The following is a 23,568-nucleotide window of genomic DNA, read 5'->3' as shown; positions in this document are numbered from 1 at the left end:
TACTCGTCTTCAAAGGGACTTGATCAAGGAAGCGAGTGAAATGTTAAAGGACCCTACAGCTGCGGGTTTTCAAGATCAGATGAATACGCAGCTGGCTACCCTTAACTCCATAACTAACTCCTCCATGCGCCTTCTCTCTTACGCGGCTGATGGAGCGAGTAGAGCCGCAGGGACAGGTGTGGCCTTACGTAGGCATGCCTGGATGCGGCTATGCAATTTTGCGGACCCCTTCAAGACGTCTTTCACTAACTCCCCGTTTGAATGATCATCTCTCTTTGGTCCTCAAGTGAAAGAAACCTTGACTAGGTGCGAAACTGATGGCAAGACCCTTTCTGCCGTCGGAGTCCGTTTTCTACTCCTTCTAGGCCTTACCCCAAAGGCCAGAAAGGTGGAAAGATGTGGTTCCGTAAACAATCTCAAGGGACTTCGCCTGACGCACAGAGTCGTTTCCGCCAGAGGCAGAGGCGGGAATAACAATGGTAGACGCCGCCCTAGGGGCGAGGGGGTCCACAGAACCAGGGCAATCGGGAAGCCTTCCCTGACAAGCCCTTTCAGCATCCCTGAGGTGTTGCCCGGCTGCCCACCTTCGATGCAGTCGGGGAAGATTGTCACTGTACCCAGAAGCCTGGCTATCCCTGACTCAAGACAAATGGGTACAGTCCATCATTTCAAGGCTATTCTATCCCCTTTCTTCGCATTCCAAATCAATCAAAAATCCCTTCCAGACGTTCCACCGCTCAAAGGGATCTAGCGGTTTTGGAGATTTCAAACTGCTTACAAAAGAGCAATTCAGCCAGTTCCAGCAGACCAGCAAGGATCCGGAATCTACTCAACGTTCTTTTTAGTTCCAAAGAAAACGGGACTGGAGACCAATTTTGGATCTCAGTATCTTGAACAGATCAGTCAAGAAAACAAGATTTCGGATGGTCACGCTGCAATCCATCCTTCCCTTTGGGCAAAGGAAACTGGATGTGCTCTATAGACCTTCAGGATGCGTACTATCACATAAAATGAACAGACGCCCAGAAGATTCCTCTGCTTCAGGCTGGGAACCAGTCATTTTCAGTTCAGGGCCCTGCCCTTTGGTCTCACCACTGCCCCCCCGGGTGTTTACCAAATGCATGGCAGTGGTAGCTTCTCACCTGAGACGACAAGGATTCCAGGTGTTTCCATATTTGGACGACTGGCTCCTCACAGCTCCCACCAAGCATCTCCTTCTGATGGCCAGGGATTACACTTTTCGCATTTGTCAAAAGTTAGGCATTTCAATAAATTGCGAAAAGTCTGTTTTGTCGCCTTGTCGTACTATTACTTTCATAGGCGCAAATCTAGACACAGTAGACATGTCTGCGAGACTAACATCAGAGAATAACAGACATTCACAAACTGGTCTCACTCCTTTTCAACAACAACAGAATCAAAGCCAGATTAGTTCTGAAAGTGTTGGGAATTATGGCGGCCATACCCCTGCTTCCATTAGCCAGATTCCATATGCGGATCCTTCAATGGATGCTCTTTACTCAATGGTCATACCAGGAACTTCCAATGTCTCACACCATTATGATCACGCAAGCGTGCAAAAATCATCTCATGTGGTGGATGTCTTCCCCTCAGCTCTTGTTGGGAAGACCCTTTGTTCCACCCCCTCCGGTTGCTACTCTGATAACGGATGCCTCCCTGATCGGGTGGGGGGGGCATTATCAGGGCAGGACGGTCCAGGGCACATGGCAACCAAACGAATGCCACTTGCACATAAATGTTCTGGAGATGAGAGCAGTGCTTTTAGCGTTGCAAGCCCTTCAAGACTCTCTTCCCTTGGGAACGATTGCAATCCAGACAGACAATATGTCTGTAGTGTGGTACATCAACAAACAAGGCGGAACCAGGTCATACCCCTGTGTCGAGAAGCACTCAGACTGTGGCAATGGGCGATTTCTTCTCAGCGGTTTCTGATAGCAACGCACATCCCCGGGAAGTCCAATCAAATTGCGGACAAGTTGAGCAGAGCAATCCTCATGCCTCACGAGTGGTCTCTGAAAGACTCTGTGGTGAGAGAAATTTTCCTCAAGTGGGGTCAGCCTTGCTGCGATCTTTTTGCTACTCCCCAAAACAGCAAGTGCAGAGAATATTTCACTCTATTCCCTTTACCAGGCCAACTCAGCAGAGACGCTCTAGTCCAAGTTTGGCCCGGGACTTCTGTATGCATTTCCTCCTTCCCACTAATCTCTCAAGTGATACAGAAAGCTATCGCTCAGAAGGCCTCATTGATCCTCATTGCTCCTTACTGGCCTCGACAGGTATGGTTCCCCTTTCTACATCAATTTCTTTTGGAGCGACCGTGGAATCTGGACCTAGTTCCAGATCTTTTGATCCATCAGTCGGGTCAGTTTCATCGCTCCCTCCCTCTCTGAACCTCACTGCTTGGTTCCTCCAGTTCCAACCTTAGCCAGGCTTCCTCAATTATCTCACTCTGTTCGAGATATTTTGATAGCTTCCCATAAATCTTCCACTGGCAAGATTTATTTGAGTAAGTGGAAACGCTTCACATATTGGGCTCAAGAAAAGGACATAGATCCTTTCACTGCTTCCATCCAATTAGTCCTTGATTTTCTAGCTGAACTCTTCCATGCAGGTTCATCTCCTCTACTCTTAAAGTTCAATTGGCAGCTATTTCTAACTTTCATGTGGGTATTTCTGAATCTGCCTTAATGTCCCACAAGCTTTGCAAAGCCTTTTTGAAAGGAGTTTTTCTTCTCAGACCTCCTATAAGAAATCCGCCTTCTCCTTGGGACCTAAATTTAGTACTTGCTTCTTTGATTCTTCCCCCTTTCGAACCTGCAGTCTCCTGTTCTTTAAAATTGCTATCATGGAAGACTCTTTTTCTGGTAGCTATTACTTCAGCAAGAAGAGTTTCAGAGCTTCAAGCACTCAGCTGTCGACCTCCTTATCTATTGTTTCATAAGGACAGAGTATCCTTACGAACTAACCCGTCCTTTTTGCCTAAGGTGGTCTCGACGTCAAATCTAAACCAAAGCATTGACCTCCCTGACTTTTTTCCAGAATATTCCAATAGGTCTGAACAAAAATTACACTGCCTGGATGTTCATCGTCAATTGAGGTACTACTTGGATAGAACAAAACAATTCAGAAAATCTGATCAGCTGTTTGTCTCCTATGCGGAAAGCAGAAAGGGACTTTCAGTTTCAAAGGTATCATTATACAGATGGCTAACATATTTGATTTCCCTTGTATATGAAATTAGACACCAAAAACTGCCTAATAAACCTAAAGCCCATTCCACCAGAGCTTTGGCTACTTCTTTAGCCTTCCAAGACAGACTGCCTATTGACACCATTTGTGCAGCGGCTACTTGGGCTACTCCTCACACTTTCATTTCTCATTATAAGTTGGACTTAGCTTCTAGGCATAGAGCTAATTTTGGTTCCACTGTTCTCAGGAGTCTGTTCCGTTAGGCCACCCGGGACAAGGTGCTAGGGACGCGGTCCCATCCAGCAAGAATGAAGGCGAGCAACTTAACATATAGAAGTTATGTTCTTACCATAACGTTCCATGTTAGTTGTCTTCTCGCCTTCTTCTTGCATCCCACCCTCCTTCCCCCGGGCCTGGACAGACCTAGAGGAGTTGTGATTGTGACCTCTCTTTCTACCACCTCTTTCTTAGGCATATGCTATTGTGCATATTTCCCGGTTCAGGATGTAGGTCACCCTTCTTTCTTCCTGTTGTTAGAGGTGGACTCTGTTTAGAGTTATTCTTTTACTTTTATAAGCTGGGGTTAGCTTACAAACGAGATCTGAGGTAACTCTCGCCTAGCATTGTGGGATATAAGGGGAGCCTCGAGCCGGTGGAACCAACTCTCGAGCTTTTAGAGTGGCCGAGTCGGAGCCGAGGTCGGCTCCGAACCCATCCAGCAAGAAGAAGGCGAGAAGACGACAACTAACATGGAACGTTATGGTAAGAACATAACTTCTATTTGTCGACCATAACACATTCGATGTAAGTATTCGATAACGTAATATAGACCCCAGGGGGTGTTGGGGTCACAGCCCCCTACGTGGTGGGTGCAGGGGGGCTTGCCCCCTGCTTAAAATGTTCAGGTAAGTTTTTCCTTTTTAATTTGCTTTATTTAATTTTCGAATACTTGCAATTTTGAACATATGTTGTCGACCATAACACATTCGATGTAAGTATTCGATAACGTAATATAGACCCCAGGAATACTACTGGAACAGTGATCCATAGGAAGACCATTAATATGTAATGTGGTGTGTAACAGTGCAATTCTGAGGGAAAGTAACGTCATGAAATTGAAACAAAACAAAAAGTTTGCAGGAGAAACCAAATAAGGGCATCAGAACCGAAGAAAAGTTGATTGGATTTATTGTTGAAAACCACAGCACAAAATTAACGCTATCAAACTGATACGTTTTCGACCTCCTTCTTCATCAGAAACAAACACTAAATCAAGTTTTAAACAGTTGGTTTTATAGCCTGTCTTTTGAATTTAATTAGTAAATTGCTTGTCCAATGAAAATGTTTGTTTATTGAAAACGTACATAATTAAATTAGTTCACTTAAAAACCTCTGTACTAAAAACTGAATCTTTATCCAGTGACATTGCTTTGAAAATGTGAATCTGAATGCAAAAACAGAACAAAAAATACACCATTTGTCCCCTTGTTAAAACAAAAAATATGTAATACAAACATGTTAATAAATTCCATATAATACACCAAGGAAAATCCATCTAATAAAAATTACAATACTACCACCTAGTGGGTTTTTTAGGAAGTATATCAAAGTTTTGCTGCTCTTAACTTGAGCACTGGAATAATGGACAAGAAGTCATTTAAACCGGGAGGTTTTGTAGATTTCAAAATAATCTGCCAAAACATCTTCCTGTACTCCAACTTGGCTTCCCACATACCTCCCCTTATGTCCTTGGGAACTGCCTCCAAAACAAAAAAAGAAAAGATAGCCTGTGGGCAATCCATTGTGTGACAGAACAGTGCGTTGTTACTGTTCTGTTTCTTAATTTCATAAAGATGTTCATAAATTCGACATTTCAGCTTCCTCTCAGTTTTGCAGGAGGTGCAGTGGTTACAAGTGGCGATATAAACACCATAGGTATTACAATTGGAATAACTTGTACTAATGACTTGCCTATTTCTTGCTGAAATGTATACATTAGTTTTGTTAACTATATGGGAACATTGTGAACGTCAAGAAATTCACCATGTGCAGTTTGTAGAAAAGTTATACTCCTTGCTTCTTAAACACAAGGCCTAACATGAGAAGAAGAGACTAGGGTGTGTAAGTATGGAAGTTGCACTATTCTAACACAAAGTAGACAGAAAACATTATGATGTCAAGTAAAAAGGCATCCCAGTCAGGTAATTAAACACACTTAATACACTAAATAGCACACAAGAGTATAAAACAAATTTCAGTTGTATATTACCTCACATATAATGAGATGGGAACCATGGTGTTTAGAATAATTATGTAACCCCAGAATGTTAGGAAGCCACGGTAGTTTGGAGACCAGTCTTGTCCGTCATACAGGTACCAGGAAATGTTCCTCATTTGCTGTTCCCAGAAAGCATTTCCAATAGCAAGACCAGAAGACACCAAAATCAGCACAACAAAGATCTGAAAAGAAAGCATCACAGTGGATATACAGTCTTCTGGTGACAAGAGAACATGTTTTACATTGTTTCTTACATGAAACTGAGTTTGTTAGATGACAGAGTTTATAGATATGACTTTCTGCAAATACATTTCATGTATTACTTATTTTTATCCTTCTGGCTTGATTCCTTATAGCAAAAGTCAGTGAGCACTGCTGATCTTGCCCAGTATAATCTCTTGATCGTTGATGAGGACTTTTCACCTATGAATCGAGCATATTTTCCTAAACAATTTGCCTTGAGTATTGTGCTCTCTTGTAAGTATATCAGATAAATGTGCATTACACAATGCAACTGCCTATTAATTTTGGTCATAAAAGCCAAAGGCAACAAAAAAATATTGTAAACCATCTCCAAGACAGGGAGAGAATCCTAACTGTACTCCATATGACCTCTGTTCAACTAGTGGCTTAAATACTGGAGGAAGCAGCTGGGAATGGATGGAATTGAGTGGCAGAGGCCAGTTCTCTCCCACTTTTGAGGAGAGTAGTTAGTGAAAATCCCACCACAGAAGTGATCTTCCCAGGGAAAATACGATAGGTTCATAGGTTTATACTAGGCTATCTGCCCTAAGGCATTTATAAGCCTAGCCCAAATTTTTGTGGCTTACGCCACCCCTTATATGAAAAAATACTGTGCCCATTAGTTTGTTGTGCCTCTGTCCAGCAGTGACACAGAGATGATTCCCGGGGTAAACCTACGATCTCCCATCCACAGGTCTAGATTTCTCTTGAACAGAGTCAGCGAGGTGCTCTGCCTCACATGGACCGGGATTTTATTCCACAGCATAGGGAGTCTCTGAGTGATAAATCTATCCCTCCAGCACGTCCTATTTATATCCGTGCTAAGGTTTTAAGTCGCTTGCTCTAGTGGTTTTGGTGGATTTGGATTTTTTGAGGTGGAGCATGTCCATTAATTCCGGGTTGGACATGGCCTTGTATGTCAGGCACATGTCACCACTGAGCAGACGGTATGCGACTGAATAGAGCTGGAGTTTCTTCAATCTGGCAGCATATGACAGATTTTGGAGTCCCTTTATCCTTTTGGTAAGGAACTTTTGGGGTCTCTCCAATTGCTGCAGATGTCGGGTGAGATACATCCCGAATGGGGCATTGTACTCTATCATTGGTCTGATAAGTGAAGAGTACAGGGGAACAATGACCTCACTAGATCTGGATGTGAATCCCTTCATGATCAGGTGGGCAATGTAGAAGGTCTTTCTAACCACTTTAGCAACGTGAGTGTCAAAGAAAGGCCACTGTCAACCTGGGTCCCCAGGTCCCTGATAACCTCTTCTGTGCTTAGTGGATTGCCACCTATATGGTAGCTTGGGGTTACCTTGTTTTTCCCGAAGGGTATGACCATACATTTTTTGGCGTTTATCTTCAGGCCATGGCTCTGGCACCAGCTATCTGTTTCCGTGAGTCCCTTCTGAAGGATATCCGTGTCCGATGCACTTTCCACTATGGCGCCCAGTTTGCAGTCGTCTGCAAACTTTGTCAGCCAAAGTCCTCCCATGTTGGCCTGTACTTCTGAGAAGTAGATGCCAAACAATAGGGGCCAAGGACCGAGCCCTGTGGGACACCACTTGTGACCGGCTTGGAGTCTGACACAGCGCCAGCAACTCTAACCCTGTGGGTTCTGTCCTTAAGCCAGTTTGCAACCCATCTTGTGACATATGGGTTTACATTTAAGCTGGTAAGTTTTTCTACAATACCCGAGTGGGGTATTGTGTCGAAAGCCTTTGCAAGGTCAAGGTAGGCTGTATGGACTGCCTTTCCCTCATCAATGGCCTTGGTGACTGTTTCGAAGAAGTCGACCAAGTTCAAAAGGCATGATCTTCCCTTGACAAAGCCAAACTGGGTCGGGTCCAATGTCTGCAAGTCCCCTATATCTTTGTTTATGAGCTCCATTATGATCCTCTCCATAGCTTTGCAGACTAGACTTGTTAAGCTTATGGGGCGGTAATTACCAGTGCTGTGCTTCCACTATATTCAGCCAAAGACTGCATGCCCTGCAGTAAAACATCACACTGGTGCAGATACGTGCACCCTTGTGATGGTGCAGATATGTGTAGCAAAATCATCATGAGAGAGATGGGCTTTGCTTAAAATATGCTGACCAAGAGGGGAGGGTTGTGGAAAGTAGTGAAAAATCTTAACTTTCCACATGATGACGGCTGCAGTCCAAGGCCATCTCCTTTCCGAACTTGAGTTGAATGAACCAAAAAGGACAAGACTTAGTCCTTCCATGGGACTGAAGAACACTCAAAAGCAAAATAAGGTGCGTGTGTGTGTGTGTGTGTGTGTGTGTGTGTGTGTGTAAATGCACTTAAGTATGTAAATGAAAATATTTCAAACAAGATTGGAAGTTTTATTTATTTAAATAGGCTAACTAGTTTTTCCTGGTTTGCAAGTTGCAGGGCAGACTGAAGCTCTAACAAGGTTTTCAGCCATCCAATTACAAACAATACTTATTAGCCAAAAAGTATTCCTTCTGTGCGGTCCTTTAACCTACACTATACAATAAATTGCATTAATGAGCCACTCGGCAGCTGAATCGAACTGTTATAAAATTTCATTTAATCCTCCTGGAATAAAACCTGGTCACTGGAAATTGTCCCATGATACTTCAAGCAGTAGGATAAAAGTTATATTGCTAGAACAAAGGAAAAGTCAGATAAAGCTAAAAAAACAAAACAGAGGAAAGACATCTCTCTTCACCCATAGATACTTAGCCATATCTAGCATGGTGTGAAGCCTTGGGCACAAGTGGTTAGGTGGTGCAGTCAGCACAGGCTGATGGGGTGAGAGTGCAGTAATGGTCATGATTCATAAAGATGCAAGGATATCATGGCTTCATAAATTGATACTGCATTTGTGATTTTGACTCAAGCTCAGTATGTGGTAGTAACTACAGCAAGGTGCTTGTTACTATAGTTACATGAAAGCAAGAAAGCTTTTTTTTTTGTCCTCAACTTTTTGGAAGACCTTTTTTATACTTCTCACTACCCAGGGGTATATAAAATTATCCAGCTACCCAGAGGTATATAAAATTATCCAGCTACAAGTATTCACAGATATACAGAACACTTAATAAAATAAAAACAGTTTATATACTGTTTACAATATCTCACCATGAATCAAAGTAACATATGCAGAGATGGAAAAAAAACATGATGGTTTCTTTCCATCTCTAATACAGCAGTACTTTCAACATGAATAGGATCACTTCAAATTTAAGAAAAGAAAACAGAAAAAGGAAATTTACTTTGTGGGGGGAAATTCTACCAGGGCATTCACTCTGTGGAGAGAAAAAGACATGCACCACTGAAAATTACATTTCTTTTGATTGCTGCTTCCTCAGATACTCAATTTCACTACCCATTCTTGTTTAACAGTATACACAAATCACAGTTTAGCATCCATGCATTTTAACACAGTTGAAACCAATAATGATGCACTCCCAAAATAAATGGTGATACCATCATAGTACTGCACTTGAACAATAATCCATATCTGAGTGGGCATATCAGCATAACAGGATTTAACCACAGTTAGGCACAGCCAAAGGCACTCCACAAGTTTCTGACATTACCTAATAAATTATGGCTGCTGTTTTATGAAACAGGTCTAAGTTGTCTACTTTTTTTGTGTGTGTGTGACTAGGCAGTCATGGTTGTAGTCAGTCTGCACAACCAATGGGATTAAGTTTTGACCAGACTTCATTACGTAAAGGTAGGGCATAGTCCATGGCACAGGATTACAGTTTATCCTTTCCATTTTGAAGGGGGGTAATTTAACGTGGGGGTTGCAATGAAAAACTACTGCATAATCAGATAGGTCTAACTAATTGCAACCAGTTCATACCACAACTGTTTATCATGCACCTTGCTTTAGACGCCACAGATAATGGACCTGGCTATGTATCGAGGTCTCTTGGCTGAGAAAGCAGTGAAGATGGAGTAATTGCCACTAAAATACAGACACTCCCCACTGCTGTTAGTGAAATTTGCAAGGAGTCAGTGCAGAACCAATTAAAGATGGTGCCCAAAGGCTGAACTGGCTCTTGAGGATTCAGCTAAGAGCTCTGAGAATCTATGCTCAGAGAAAAACAGAAAATATGCTCTACACTGCCCTCTAAAATTTAAATCCCTCAACCGCTGAGTTGTTGCACTGCAAGCAGCTGATTATAAAGTGACTGGAAGGTAGGTGAGGGTTGATGTATAAGGGCAATCCACAGTTCAAGTGCGACACATTCATACCTTTTCAGATGTTAGTAGTTTTTAGGGATGCCCCTAACTTTCCCTCAGAATTGTGCAGCTTCCTTCCAAAATGAGGTGCATTACAATTTGTGAATACTTGTAATTGCAGTTACAGATGACTTATTTTAAAATTGTGTTATTCACATCTTTTTCTATCAAGTTTTTATACTTTTAACTTAACCCATTTAGGGCTGTTTCCCCTTATTTTTTTGCTTCGTACCCAGTTCTGGATATAAAAGGCTGACAGCATTGGCAATACCAGGTATTTACAAATAAACCATCTGGAAGGCAGACAGTAGCAAAAATAAAATCAGAGATATTCATTTATAAGTAACAGAACCCTTCCTTCAAGTTTTGCTGCCAAGTGTCTTATTCTGGTAGGGTTTATAGGACTGCACAGAGTGGATATGGGGATACCTGTTCTCTGGTTTAAACCAATAAGTTGACTCAATGTCTAGGTTATATAGGTGAAACCAGGTTACAAAGCTCTGCAGTGGTGAGTACTACAGAGACTGACTGTACATTTTTTGCCTTTCATGCTGAGGATATATGCAGGCATAAAGCAAGAATGTGCAAAATGGGAGGAGGATACATTAAGAAAAGTTGTGTAAATGCATTTACCGTAACAGTAGATGTTCAAAGTAGGATTACTGTTGTATAGTATTTATGATAAAGAATTAACTGCAGGGAGTTTTCATGCTACTGCTAATAGAGCTTGCGGACATCATAACATGGACTGGTTTCCCCAAAGCAGTGACAGTACTATCATGGACAGTGTGTTTGAAATGCTAAATGCCATAGTACTATATTCTGTACCATTCTCTGACAGCATCAGAAATGCTTCATTGTTAGTAGTAGTACCTATTTACTTCATGATGCTTGTAGTTGTAAATTAACTCATGAAATAGGTGGTTTCTTTTAAATGAATAAATAGGTAGAATAAGGTATGCCAGGTACTGGGATACAGCAACATTTATTCTCATGGATTGTTATGGTACATATTACACAAAACACTGCTCTGTTTTCAGTATCATTCCTGATTAATACATTACATCTCTTGCTCTTTCCTTGCATTTTAATACTTCAAGATACAACTCCTCTATTCTCTTATGTACCTTCTGTCAGACAAAAAGGTGTCAGCTTTGTAATGTATTTCCTCCTTGAAGGAAAACTCAAGTTAGACTTACTTTCTGATGGATTACATTTGCTGCGGCCAACTTCTATTAATGGCTTGTTTCAGTAACATCGCTAAAATTCATTATCAGTACATTTCTGAAATTTTCACTTTTTCTTCTGTTACTGGCAATTGCAGCATCACCCAAAGAAAACTAATTTGTAAATTGTTCTACTTATTTAATGTGCTGTACAAACCTCCCTGTTTGACCTGTAGCCTGCTTTCAGGTAATAAGGTCATACTTCCTACAGCTTAAGCAAAATCCTCTGTAATCTTAGAGGTGCACCGTACAAAGAATTTTGACCATGCCTTGCAACATATTGTCTGCTTTCAGTTTATTTCTTTGCAAAATAAAATACTCATTAAGCTTCTAGCATTGATATGCTCAAATAGACAGTTAACAGTATATATATATATATATATATATATATATATATATATATATATATATATATATATATATATATATATATATATATATATATATTAATATATATTTTTTTTGTGTATCCATAAATGCTCATGACCTAAAGACAAGTGGTCTATTTTCCTGTAAAATAAAAGCTCCTGTTCTAATGTGCATTCATAGGTTCATAGGTAGATACTAGGTTATCTACCCCCTAGGGCATTTATAAGCCTAGCCAGAGTGTATTTGGCTTCCACCTCCCTATTAGATTAGCCTACTGTGCCTCTGTGAAGTAGGTCACAGAAGGTACCCTTTTAAGATTAGTTTACTGTGCCTCTGTCTAGCAGGGACACAGGAGAGATCCCAGGGGTGAATTTGCAATTACCCATCCACGCGTCCAAATTTCGCTTGAAGAGTGTCAGCGAGGGGCTATGTCTGACATGAATTGGAATTCTATTCCAGAGTGAGGGGAGCCTCTGGGAAATGAATCTGTCCCTCCAGCATGTCCTATTTATTTTTGTGCTGAGGTTTAGGTCCCTGGAGCGTGTAGCTCTAAGGGACTTGGATTTTTTGAGGTGGAGCATGTCCATTAATTCTGGGTTTGACATGGCTTTGTACATCAGGCATAGATCACCCCCGAGTAGGCGGTAAGCAACTGAGTAGAGCTGGAGTTTCTTTAGTCGAGCTGCATAGGACATCTGTTTGTAGCCCATGATCCTCTTGGTGAGGTACTTTTGGGGTCTCTCCAGTTGCTGCAGGTGTCGGGTAAGGTACATCCCAAAAGGGGCATTGTAATTCAGTTATGGGCCTGATGAGTGATGAGTAGAGGGGCACAATGACCTCTCTTGATCTAGATGCAAACCCTTTCGTGATAAGGTGGGCTATATAGAAGGTCTTTCTAACCACTTTGGCAACGTGATTATCAAAGGAGAGATTACCATCTACGTTGGTCCCCAAATCTCTAATTACTTCTTCCGTACTTAATGGATTACCACCTATGTGGTAATTTGTGGGCACTTTGTTTTTCCCAAAGGGGATGACTATGCACTTTTTAGCATTTAGCTTGAGGCCATGGTTCTGGCACCAAGCATCCGTCTCTGAGAGACCCTTTTGGAGGATGCTTGTGTCAGCTGGAGATTCAATTATGGCCCCCAGTTTGCAGTCATCCGCGAACTTTGTCAGCCATAATCCCCCCGTGTTAGCCTGAACCTCAGAGAAGTATATACCGAAAAAGAGAGGTCCCAGAACTGAGCCCTGTGGGACGCCACTTGTAACTGGTTTGGATTCGGACATGGCACCTGCGATTCTGACCATGTGGGTTCTATCTCTGAGCCTGTTTGCAACCCATCTTGTGATATAGGGGTTGATATTTAAAATGGTAAGCTTATTTATGATGCCCGAGTGGGGTATTGTGTCGAAGGCTTTTGCGAGGTCCAGGTAGGCTGTGTGGACTACCTTGCCCTCATCTATGGCTTTGGTAACTGTTTCAAAGAAATCAACCAGGTTTAAGAGGCAAGATCTGCCCTTAAAGCCGAATTGGGTAGGATCCAGTGTCTGGAGGCTCCCAATGTCTTTGTTTATGAGTTCCATGATAATACGCTCCATAGCTTTACAGACCAGACTAGTCTGGCTTATGGGGCGATAGTTTCCGGGGTCCATTGTGGCACCACCTTTGTGGAGTGGGACCACTGTAGCTGTACGCCATTCTTTGGGTACATATCCTGTAGTAAGGCTAAGTTTGAACAGTGACTTAATGTGAGGGTTCAGTTCTTCTTGGAGCTTGTGTAAGACACAGCCTGGGACACCGTCCGGTCCCATAGATGCTATGTTTTTTTGCTTTGGAGAGGGCAGCTTTCACCTGTGATGTCACGGAGGTTACATTCAGTTAGGATAGGCGTTTGCTCCTTTGGGGGGGGAAGGGGGGGGAGTTTGCACTGAATCTGTCTGCCAGGATGTTGGCTGTCTGTAGGTTCGGTATATTTTGTACCGTTATGCAACAATTCAGAGCATATCTGGGAGTTTCTGCCCATGTTTCTGACATAACTAAAGAAGGCCTTGTGATTATCTTCGGTGTCTAGGGCAATTTTTCTTTCGAAACTGGCCTTTGATGATTTTATGAGGGATCAAAGTTTCTTGATAATACTGATCAGAGATGCCTTCCCTTTTTGGGATTTTGCTCTGTCATGTAGTAGCTTCCTCCTTCTGTTGTATAGCTTATTTATGGCCGGGGTCCACCAGACCGGTCTCCTGTTTTTGGAGAAGTGAGTCTTGGTTTTATTTGGGATAGCACGATCCATGCATTCCTGCAGGTGCTCATAGAATGCATTTGTAAAGGATTCTGTGGATTGGGCTGTATTATCCTCTGGCCCAGGGGCTTTGAAGGATTCCACCGCAGTCTTGAGAAGTGCAAAATTGGCTTTGGAGAAATTCTTTACAGTGATTTCCTTGGCTAGGGGTGGGGACGGGATATGGATGTCCAGGAAAATTTGTTTATGGTCTGATCTTACCAATGAGGGGTTTACCTCTGGTGTGGATCATAGAGTCCCCATGTTGGTGATGACCAGGTCCAATATGTTGTTCCCTCTTGTGGGAGTGGTGACCAGTTGTTCCACCATTGCGTTAGAGTTTATAAATTCAAGGAACCGTTGGGCGAGGGTATTTGGGCTGGAGTAGTTTTCCCAGTCAATGTTTGGGTAGTTGAAGTCACCCAATAACAGTGTTTGGAGACCTTCATATTCTCCAGTGTTCTCAGGAATGCCAAGTGGGGTTCCTGTAATAGGGAGGGTGTTCTGTAGCAGGCTACAAACTGAAAGTCAGTTTTGCCCGCTGTTAGTTGCACATGGATGGTTTCCGATGCTTCGTGCAGTGCCACTAACCTGGAGGTGTAGGTATCTTTGATGAATATAGATACTCCCCCTCCTTTTGTGCTTCGGTCCGAGTTTTGGGGCCGAAACGCATGGTATGAGTTATAACCTGGTAGTGCTGGGGTGCTCTCAGGATCCTTGAACCAGGTTTCTGTTACTGCACAGACATCGATTTTCTCCATACTGAGGAGAGTCTCAAGTGCGTGCATCTTGAGGTTTAGACTTCTGGCATTGAGTAGCATTACCTTTAGTTTTTTTATCTTTGGGTTGTCTATGGAGGTGGGTTTGTCCTTTGAGCCTTGCCTAAAAAAGGCACTATGGGGGTGGCAAGAGCCTTGGCCAGTATACAAAAGCCTAAGTGTGACAGGTGCAAGCCGTCCCTAGCGAAACAACGTGGCTGGTCAAGCATGTCATCCCAGGCTGACAGACACTGGATCCCCTTTGAATGACACCAATACTTTAGCCAATTGTTGAAACTGATCATTTTGTCTTTATACCATGGCATAATTCTTGGTGAGGGCAAGATGCTACTCAAGGTCAGGGACATACCAGCCTGGGCTACATGGTCAGAGAGCTCCTCTGTCTCTTTTCATGTAGTCCAGGGAGGTACGTCTCAGGTCATTCACACCAGCATGGACAATGACGGAGTCATACTTGTACTTGCTTTGGAGTGACCTGAGTGCTTGGGTTATGTGGCAGATCCTGGCACCCGACAGGCAGCTTACAGTGACCTTCTTGTTCAGTCTGGTGAGTGGGACATCAGTGTGCCGGACAAAAGAGTCCCCTATAACAAGTGTATTTGGTGTGTTCTTTGGCCTTATGGGCTGTGACTATGAGGCACACTGATTTTGTGAGATATGTGATTTGTGTGTATTGTTGATGGGTGGCTGTTGCTTGGATATCTGCTTAGGAGGTCTTTGCTGTTTAGGCAGATTTTTATTTAGAGCCTCCGAGTATGTTTTTGTGTGTTTATGTGCTGGGTATGCAGATGCAATAGGTCTGTGAGAGACTGGATTTGTGGTGTGGGTGGTTACCTTTTCCTCCTGACTGACTGTGCCAGTCTTGGGTTGAGAGAGCTCTGCCTCCAGTTTGGCTGTGTAACTGCATCTCTCACATGTATTAGAGTTTGTTGGAAGGAGGAGAGGGTTGTCTGTGTACATAAGGCAATTGTAACACTGCCTCAAAATTCCCAGATTCACCAGCTGGACTTGAGAGTAACCTTGAAACTGACCCTTGGACATACCAGATTAGTATAGGGAACTGTTTTTTACTGATCAGATTAGGGAAGGGAACTGATTTTTCACTTGATCAGGAAGGACCAATCAGGAGTCTAATACTTATGAGAAGTCAAGGAGGGTGTAGTGCTTTAGTTAGTTAGTGTTTCCTTATAAGAGCTGAGCAAGTGCAGGGCTTTAGAAAGAGAATAGAGTGATTACTTTGAGAGTTTGAACAATTCTAAGGGAAAAAGTGAAGAGCAGACTTTGTGGAACCTGGAATAGTTTAAACCTGTTTAGGCGACGCTGCTCAGTGCGCAAAACTGTGCAAAAACAGAGTTGTAGGGTTTTAAGGGAGAGAGATCAAGGAGTTTAGAATTGACCCAAAATGGCCAATAAAACTACAGCTTCTAGGTAGTAACCACTCCTCCAGGGACAGGCAGGCTTGTTCAGTGTTTACCACTCCCACTGGTGAACACAGAGATTTCCCTTTAGCCCAAGCAAGCACTGGCCTTCTAGAAACTTCCAAACAGTTCAGAACAGCAAATCTGTAACTCAACTTTCTTAACTTTCAGAAAGTGGGAAAAAAGCAAGATTTTTTTTTTTTCTTTTTGTTGTAGTTTAAAGGTAGCAGAGATACACAAGCAGCAAAATAATCACAACAGTGCAATAAATGACCCCACACTTGAGTGCTAGGCCCAAATCAGGTAAAATGCAGTTTTTAGAGAAAAAAACAATTTTAAATTAAGTGCAACACAGGAAATGCAGTAAACAGGCTCTAGATGTGTTCCAAGTACTGTTACTGTTACAGATATAAACTTTAGCAAGCCGGAAAATGTAAAGTAGGCGGCAAAGCAGTAAAACCTAACAAAAAATCAGAAGAAAATACTTAAAATCACAAAAGTGGCTCCTTTTCTTCTCTCAGTGTTTTCTCCTCTTGGTAGGTGCTTGCACCAAGAATAGTTTTTAACTTATGTTGAAATATCTTGGTATATTTCTTTTACAAGTTTATTTCACAACTTTTTTCATGCTCATGGGTCCTTTTCCAGGCTAGATATTGAGCCGACAGCTTTCTAAGAAACTGTTCTCTCACACTTTTGCTAATAACTTTGCTGGATAACACATTTTTCCCATAATCCCATTTAATGCCTTTTTTTGTACTTGGTATTTTAATGTATAATTATAAGGTTCTATCATAACATGCCTTAACAGTTTTAAGGTTTGCTCTCCTTGTTATTTAACCGTTTAACCAAACTGACTTTTAATTATTTATTTTTAGTTTACCCTGTGTACTTGGAATATTTCACATACTATTAAAGGATTTTAGCTCACTCTGCCTGGTTTGCAGTGATTTCTCTCTTTGTGTTGGACTATCACTGGATTTGCCTGTGTGCTGGCTCACTCTTCTTTTGTTTCTTAGTATCACTTAAGCTTTCTACTTACAATTTTCAACTCTGTTCTTATTTCGAGAAGTGGTGGCAATTTCAGTGTAGCACATTTGACTGGAAAAGCATTTAGACTTATCTGAATACAACATCTACCTGGCAAGTTATCCAAAGCCTATGAATTTATCACCGCTATTTTTTGCTATGGGTCTAAACAGTAATGGAAATGGCTCTGCAACTGTGCCCCTATTTCTGTATACATTTACTAGGTGCTTGTGCACAGTCAATACATTTCAATATGCCCAAATCTTCATGGGCTAAATGATCCAAAATATTAGGTGATTCTTTAGTTAACTTACCTTCCCAATCCAATTCTAGAATTTAAAGGAGAATCTTGTATTTTCTATTTTTATGTTTACATGTCAACTTTTGATTCAAAGGCTTTCAGTAGTGTAGCGTTTCTTCTGTCAGTGTTTTAATTTTGATGTCATCACACACTGCATCATTATTATAAATACATTTATTATTTTTTCAGTATTTCTTGGGAACATTCTGAATATCTAGGATATACTGTGCTTTTACAGCAGTGTCACAGTCATCTCCGTCTTCTCTTTCCTTTGTACTAGTAAACAAATATTTTCATGTTCATAGATTTATACTAAATAAAGATCCTGGTGGTCATTAACCAAGTCTAGCTGTGCAACCCAACCCAGTTTTTTTCCAAAGTACCCTGCCATATAGACATCTAGGTATGTCAACAAGGAGGTAGCGAAGGGTTATGGTGATTAATTTACTTACTGTTGACCTCTTCATCAGAGACATGAGGGCCAGACTGGGGGTGAATTTGTGACTTCCCATGCACAGATCAAGGTTTTATTTGAATAGGGTTAGGCATGAACTCTTGTTTCAAAATAACAGCTTTGTCAAGTGTGAGACCACACAAAAACCTTGCTAAAACCAAGCACCACTCAAACTACACAAAACAATGACCAACTCAAAATAAGATATTACTTTTCAATGAACAAGCAAGAACTTTCATTTTCTTGATGTCCACAACTTCATCAGTATGTTTTTAATGTGCTTCAGGTCATCTACTGCTTCTTTGTACCCAGCTACAAAGAAACTCATCATTATCCTTCAAAGCTAAACAAATGGTAATACAAACGGACACATACCATGTACACCAAATAGTTCATCAACACATCAATTTTGGTCCTTTTAAATCTGGTTTTTCCACCATTTCTCATAATTTTGGTGTCAGTACCTGAAAAAGAAAAGGAAATCGACATTATAGAAACACCAGTGAAGTTACTGTAAATAAACTAACTACAAAATGTTCAAATAGGTCAAAACCAGGTTTAGGCATGGAGTTTTTTTTTTTTTACACACTTGTACCTTAAGGATTTTGCCCGCTGGTGCATCATGTGAATGTTACAGTTGTCTCCCTCCCATGCAGAAGCTGTGTGCCCTAACTGGCTTGAGTATAAGACCGGTACAGGGTGGGAGTTATGGCCTTAATTTAGAAATAGGGTTTTGCAGTCTTCCAACATATCACTTGAGCAACGTTGTTGATACAGCTTCTGCACACCCTTCCATACACACAAAGTAAGCTCTTACTGCTTTATGCTGCAGATACAGTTCTGGTTCCACAATCATTTATCCCCCTGGACTCCCATCTAGGTGGGATGCAGTAGAAGCCCACAATGTCCACTAAGAGTACTCAACCCAACTTTCTGTTGCCACAGTCTGATTTCAAATACTGATAAGGACTTGATCCTAAAAACAATGGGGGAGAAAACACCATCAGATTTGTTAATGACTATACCAGTAAGGTAGTGAAAAAGAGGAAATCATGTCAGTCTTTCATAAGAAATAAAGAACATCCTTAAGGTAACATTTGCTTTTCCTGGCCAAACTAGAATTTATCTACAGAAAGTACCAAATATTTTAATTCACTAGAAGAAGCTGTTTTATTCATCAAAAAGAATAACATTCTGTCATCCCCTGAAGAAAAGTACTGGTCAGGAATGAGTCTAAAAGGAAAAGCAAATGCAACTAGAAAAATGTTATCTACCAAAAATATAAAGGGTAAACAAAATTTATTGTGAATTAGTGTCTAAACATAATTTGATCTGCTGGAAAGTAGAAACCAAACATGGGTACCAGACAATATTAGCAAACAATAACTATATCTTACATAAAGCATACTAACTATTACTAAGGAAAAACAGTTGACCAGGTAAGGTAAGATAACCTAAAACCATTTAGGTTGACCAAGATATTAAAGCTCTTACTATCGTCTCATTTGTAAATTCACTTAATGCAGTGATGGAATGTGATACAGGATAAGAGATGCCTGTATTTCACTATTAAATTTAATTTTAAGTTACAATTTTGTTTTCATAAAGAGGTTAATTCCATGCTTTACATGATTAAAAAAACACCAAGCAGTAGTACAAAGTGAATTCATGACTCCTTAAAAATCATTAAAATAATTCATAATCGAATGAGATGCACCGTTCAGCTTTCCTTTTGTCTCATGCACAAGGGCAGGATTGTTTATTTCTTGGTAGTGACATAAGAAATGCAATATACATGTCCTTATGACATAATGAAGGTTAAAACACAGAAGCTCTTGTCACTCCTTGAGCTAATAAGAAGCACTGGAGACCTAAGATGCTACATATGTTTGCTATTAAAAAGGTTTGTGTAAACATTGTAAGTTATGACCACCAAGATATTTAAACAAGGAATGGAATGGCATTGTTAATTAGTAATTAGTAAGAATGGTCATTAGTGAACACACTGAAATCAAATACATTTTTCAGAGTCTTCTAACAGTTAACATGCAGTCCAGCTAGCTGTCTGACTTAAATGGAATTTAATATTTGGTTTCGCTAACAGAATGTAGCTTTGTACTAGATAACAGTACAGCTAAACACAAAGTTGAAAGGCAGTACAATGATTTATTCTTTCCTTCTTAGCACTCTGGATACTTATTTTGGGAGTTAAGATTTTGAACAGAGAGTGTGAGTTTACTGCAAATGGCTTCAAATGTTTTAGAAGATGACTCTTTCCAGAAGAAATACTTTTTCAAATCAACATGCATTTTCTGAAGGGAAGGAGGATCATTGCTGTTTATTAAGTGTCATCCACTTTTGTCTGGAAATTGCCAGTTTTGAGAGATAGGGAGGGTTAGCTGGATATCAATCTTAAATTAACAGTAAGAGGTACTTCACAGACTTCGTTTATGATTTTTAATGAGGACATGTTACAGAAGGCATTATGCTTCCAATTAAACTGGTAGCTCATTTGGAGAAGTGTTGTCAGCTGTCAATGGGGGGAAAGTAGACTGGTTTAAAAATGGGAGCGCTACAGACTCCTGAAAGACCAAAATCACAAAAGTTCAAAATACTGAAAACTCAAAATATTGAAAACACACAGGATACCAACACTTACTATATTCCAGCACAAGTACATACAGAAACATATTACTCTTCAACTATATGCAGGGGGGCAAGACCCCCCCCCCCACGCCCTCTGCTACTTAAATATATCAACTCCCAGATTGCACTTCACTACACTAAGTGCAATCTCAGAGTTGATATATTAAAGTAGTAGGGGGTGTGGGGAGGTGCAGCCTCCCACATGGGGTGCAGGGGGGCTTGCCCCCCTGCTTATACTTGGAGAAGAGTAATATGGTTTTGTTTCTGTATGTACTTCTGCTGGAATATATATGTGTTGGTATCCTGTGTGTTTTCAGTACTTTGAGTTTCTGAGATTTTGGCCTTCAGAATTTTTGGCTTTCAGGATTCTGCAGCGCTCCCTTAAAAATAGTCCCATGGCAGAGGAACAACTTTTAGGAGGAGGAAGAATTAAATCGTCAGCAGTGGTTTTAATTTTAGTAGTATTGCATGAGGAACTGCTGGCAATGGATTAAGAATTTCAAAGGTGTAGAGTTCATATAATACAATAGTGTGAATAAGTATATAGTATTGTTGAATATTTGTGCAAATGTGAGATGGCAAAATGAAAAACTTGTGACCATGAGTAATGGCTTCCTCTTTCCTTGGAACTGTCTGCCTCATGTTAAAGAAAAATGCCTCATTATTTTACAAGTAGAGAGCAGCTAGCAATTCGTACTAAATATTTGAAGTTTTCATAATTGGTGCTGTTAAAAGAAATTATAGTTTTGTTTTATGACAAATTATAAATAACCAACACAAGTAAATCTGAAATGCAGAACATTTTATTCTCCTCCCCGTAACACCTTAAATTATACACATTGTTGTGTATATATGTAATTCTCTAGTGCACAGATATACTTTGCATGAAAGATTTTTTTTAAAAAAGATTTTAGAGACTGATTATAATTCATTAAAGTATCATTCTTACAATATATTAGACAAGGCTAAAGTAATACTGACCTCATATTAGTTAAAGCTAATTTTAAGAAACTTGGACTTGAATTGGAATTTTTTTAATTAAAAATGTTTACTAACTTACTATTCATTCTATGATATAGTTATATTACATAAGAAATTTTAGTAATTATGTTAATATCTTTTGGATTTGTGCTTGCACATATGTTGGAGAAATACTTCAGTTTAAATAGCTGTACTCTATCATTTATAATGCATTATGCAATTAATCTTCCAGAAGCCTTAAGTAAACGAAGACAAAAAAAAATAGAAACTTAAATGGAACACCCATCTCAAAGGATATGCAATGAAATTCTAATCTGAAAGAGCTGAAGAACAAAAGACAAAGCTTAATATACTAAAGTGATCTGCAATATCAGAATGATGCAAAATGTTCTGCAATAATAATATAGCAGTGAGAGATACCACAAAATATTCTCAATGCACAATGCTAAATCTATAGAGATTCTATCTTGATACAAAATAGTTTTGCGTTATTGGTTGATTAAAATAGAAACTGTCAGTTTAATAAACTAGACTAGGTTAAGAAATTTGGTATCCACAATTTTGCAAATTTATAATTTTAGGGAATTTGTTTTGAAATGTTTCACAGTTCTCCACATTTTTAGTTATACTACATTTGTTAGAAAATAGTCTATTACCTTTCAAGTCAACAAGATTATCTAAAATAGTATGCTATGATTTGATTGACATGCAACTGAAAAAAATCTTAAAAGTATGCATATCTTATTTCTTTTAATATAAATAACAGTAACAGATGAAGAGACGGTTGTTATTTAAGTATCTGAATGTTAAGGCAGATGTAGTTTTACTTCAACAAATGCATGCACTTGAGAGAGATTGGATAAGCAATTTACAAAGAAACAAATGGGAGGATATATGTAGGTCTCTCAAATATGCAATAAAATCTAGAAGATTTATGATTTTTTGTGTGGAAATGTTTACATAGATATTTTTATACCCAGAGTAGACTTAAGAGAATTTTTCTTCAGGCAGGCAGTAAATGTTGGAGGTGTGAAGGGGAAAAAAGAGGTACATTGGGAATTTTTTTTTCTGGGAGTGTCATGAGTTGGCAGACTAAGTATTCCCTGCGGGATGCACTGTCGAAGATGCTGGGGTAGGCAGATTGATCTGATGAGGGAGATGATTTTTCTGAGCTATGATACAGAATCGGAACTGCCTAGACTTGGTAAGGCCTTGCTGTGTCTAACAATGGTGGCTGCCAAAAAAGCAATTACTAGAAAATGAAAATCAAAACCTAAACCAACTATACTGGAAGTAGTAAATATAATGAGATAAAACTACTGGAAGAGAGTTCTTTAGAAAAGGTTAACAGCCAACTACATAGGAAAAAATGGGAATTGTGGGGACAATACATACAAGGGAGGAATGAGGTCTAAAATGTGGCAGGACTTAAATGAGCTATGTAATGTTTGAGTGAGAAAGATTACAAGTGATGTACAATGTTTACATCTGAGTGTGTCAATGGTTTGTGATCTAAAATGCTTGCAACTAGGATTGTGTTGGTGTGGTTTGTTTTCATTTATATAAATGTATGACTGCTTATGTAGTAAGTGATGGTTTAATAAAGATGTTTGTTTAAAAAAGGCAGGAATTGAATAATTTATTGCTTAGGTTATGATATACAGCAATATATGTGAAGTATGTTTGTTATGTCAATATAGTTTGACTACTTTTGTTTGTATGTGTCTTTCAGCTTTTCCCAGTTAGGGGTTGCCACAGCGGAACTCTGGCCCACTAATGATTGGCAGTAGATTTTTACATGCCAAGTTGCTAGCCCTGACGCACAACCTTCAACTAAGGTACGCCCATTCACGCACGTCTCCACACAGAAGATGCTCTAGCTGAAAATCGAACAGGACAATGTCTTACTGTGAGGTGACAATGCTACCACAGCACCACACTTTTATATGAATGTAAATTTGCCTACATTGCAAGTGATAATTCAGTAAAGATGTTTGGGGGAACACAAATGCATGCACTAGAAAAAGGTAGGTATCTGAATAATTATGAGTTAATGGAAGCAACAACAGTTATGGAGAAGGGAAGAATAGCAACAGTTCTATTATTGAAAACTGTTGAACATAACA

At 40.2% G+C, this 23,568-nt stretch overlaps 1 protein-coding gene across 5 annotated transcripts in view; it reads right to left on the bottom strand.

The window, feature by feature from the left end:
* The window catches only part of ATP8B1 (ATPase phospholipid transporting 8B1), a 1,573,644-nt gene that overhangs the window by 616,428 nt on the left and 933,648 nt on the right, over positions 1-23,568 (bottom strand). For all 5 annotated transcript variants that reach the window (XM_044074782.1, XM_044074792.1, XM_044074774.1 and 2 more), the window contains 2 exons: positions 18,191-18,279; positions 5,480-5,670 (listed from right to left, as the gene is read on the bottom strand). In XM_044074782.1, coding sequence (XP_043930717.1) covers positions 5,480-5,670; positions 18,191-18,279 — 280 coding nt within the window. The remainder of the gene's footprint in view (positions 1-5,479; positions 5,671-18,190; positions 18,280-23,568) is intronic.

The sequence above is a fragment of the Protopterus annectens genome, chromosome 1.part1, assembly GCF_019279795.1.
Source record: "Protopterus annectens isolate FY-2018-M chromosome 1.part1, PAN1.0, whole genome shotgun sequence".
NCBI classification, from domain to species: domain Eukaryota; kingdom Metazoa; phylum Chordata; order Ceratodontiformes; family Protopteridae; genus Protopterus; species Protopterus annectens.
Note: the sequence above shows the minus strand (reverse complement) of the source record. Positions and strands in the feature narration are given on the sequence as shown.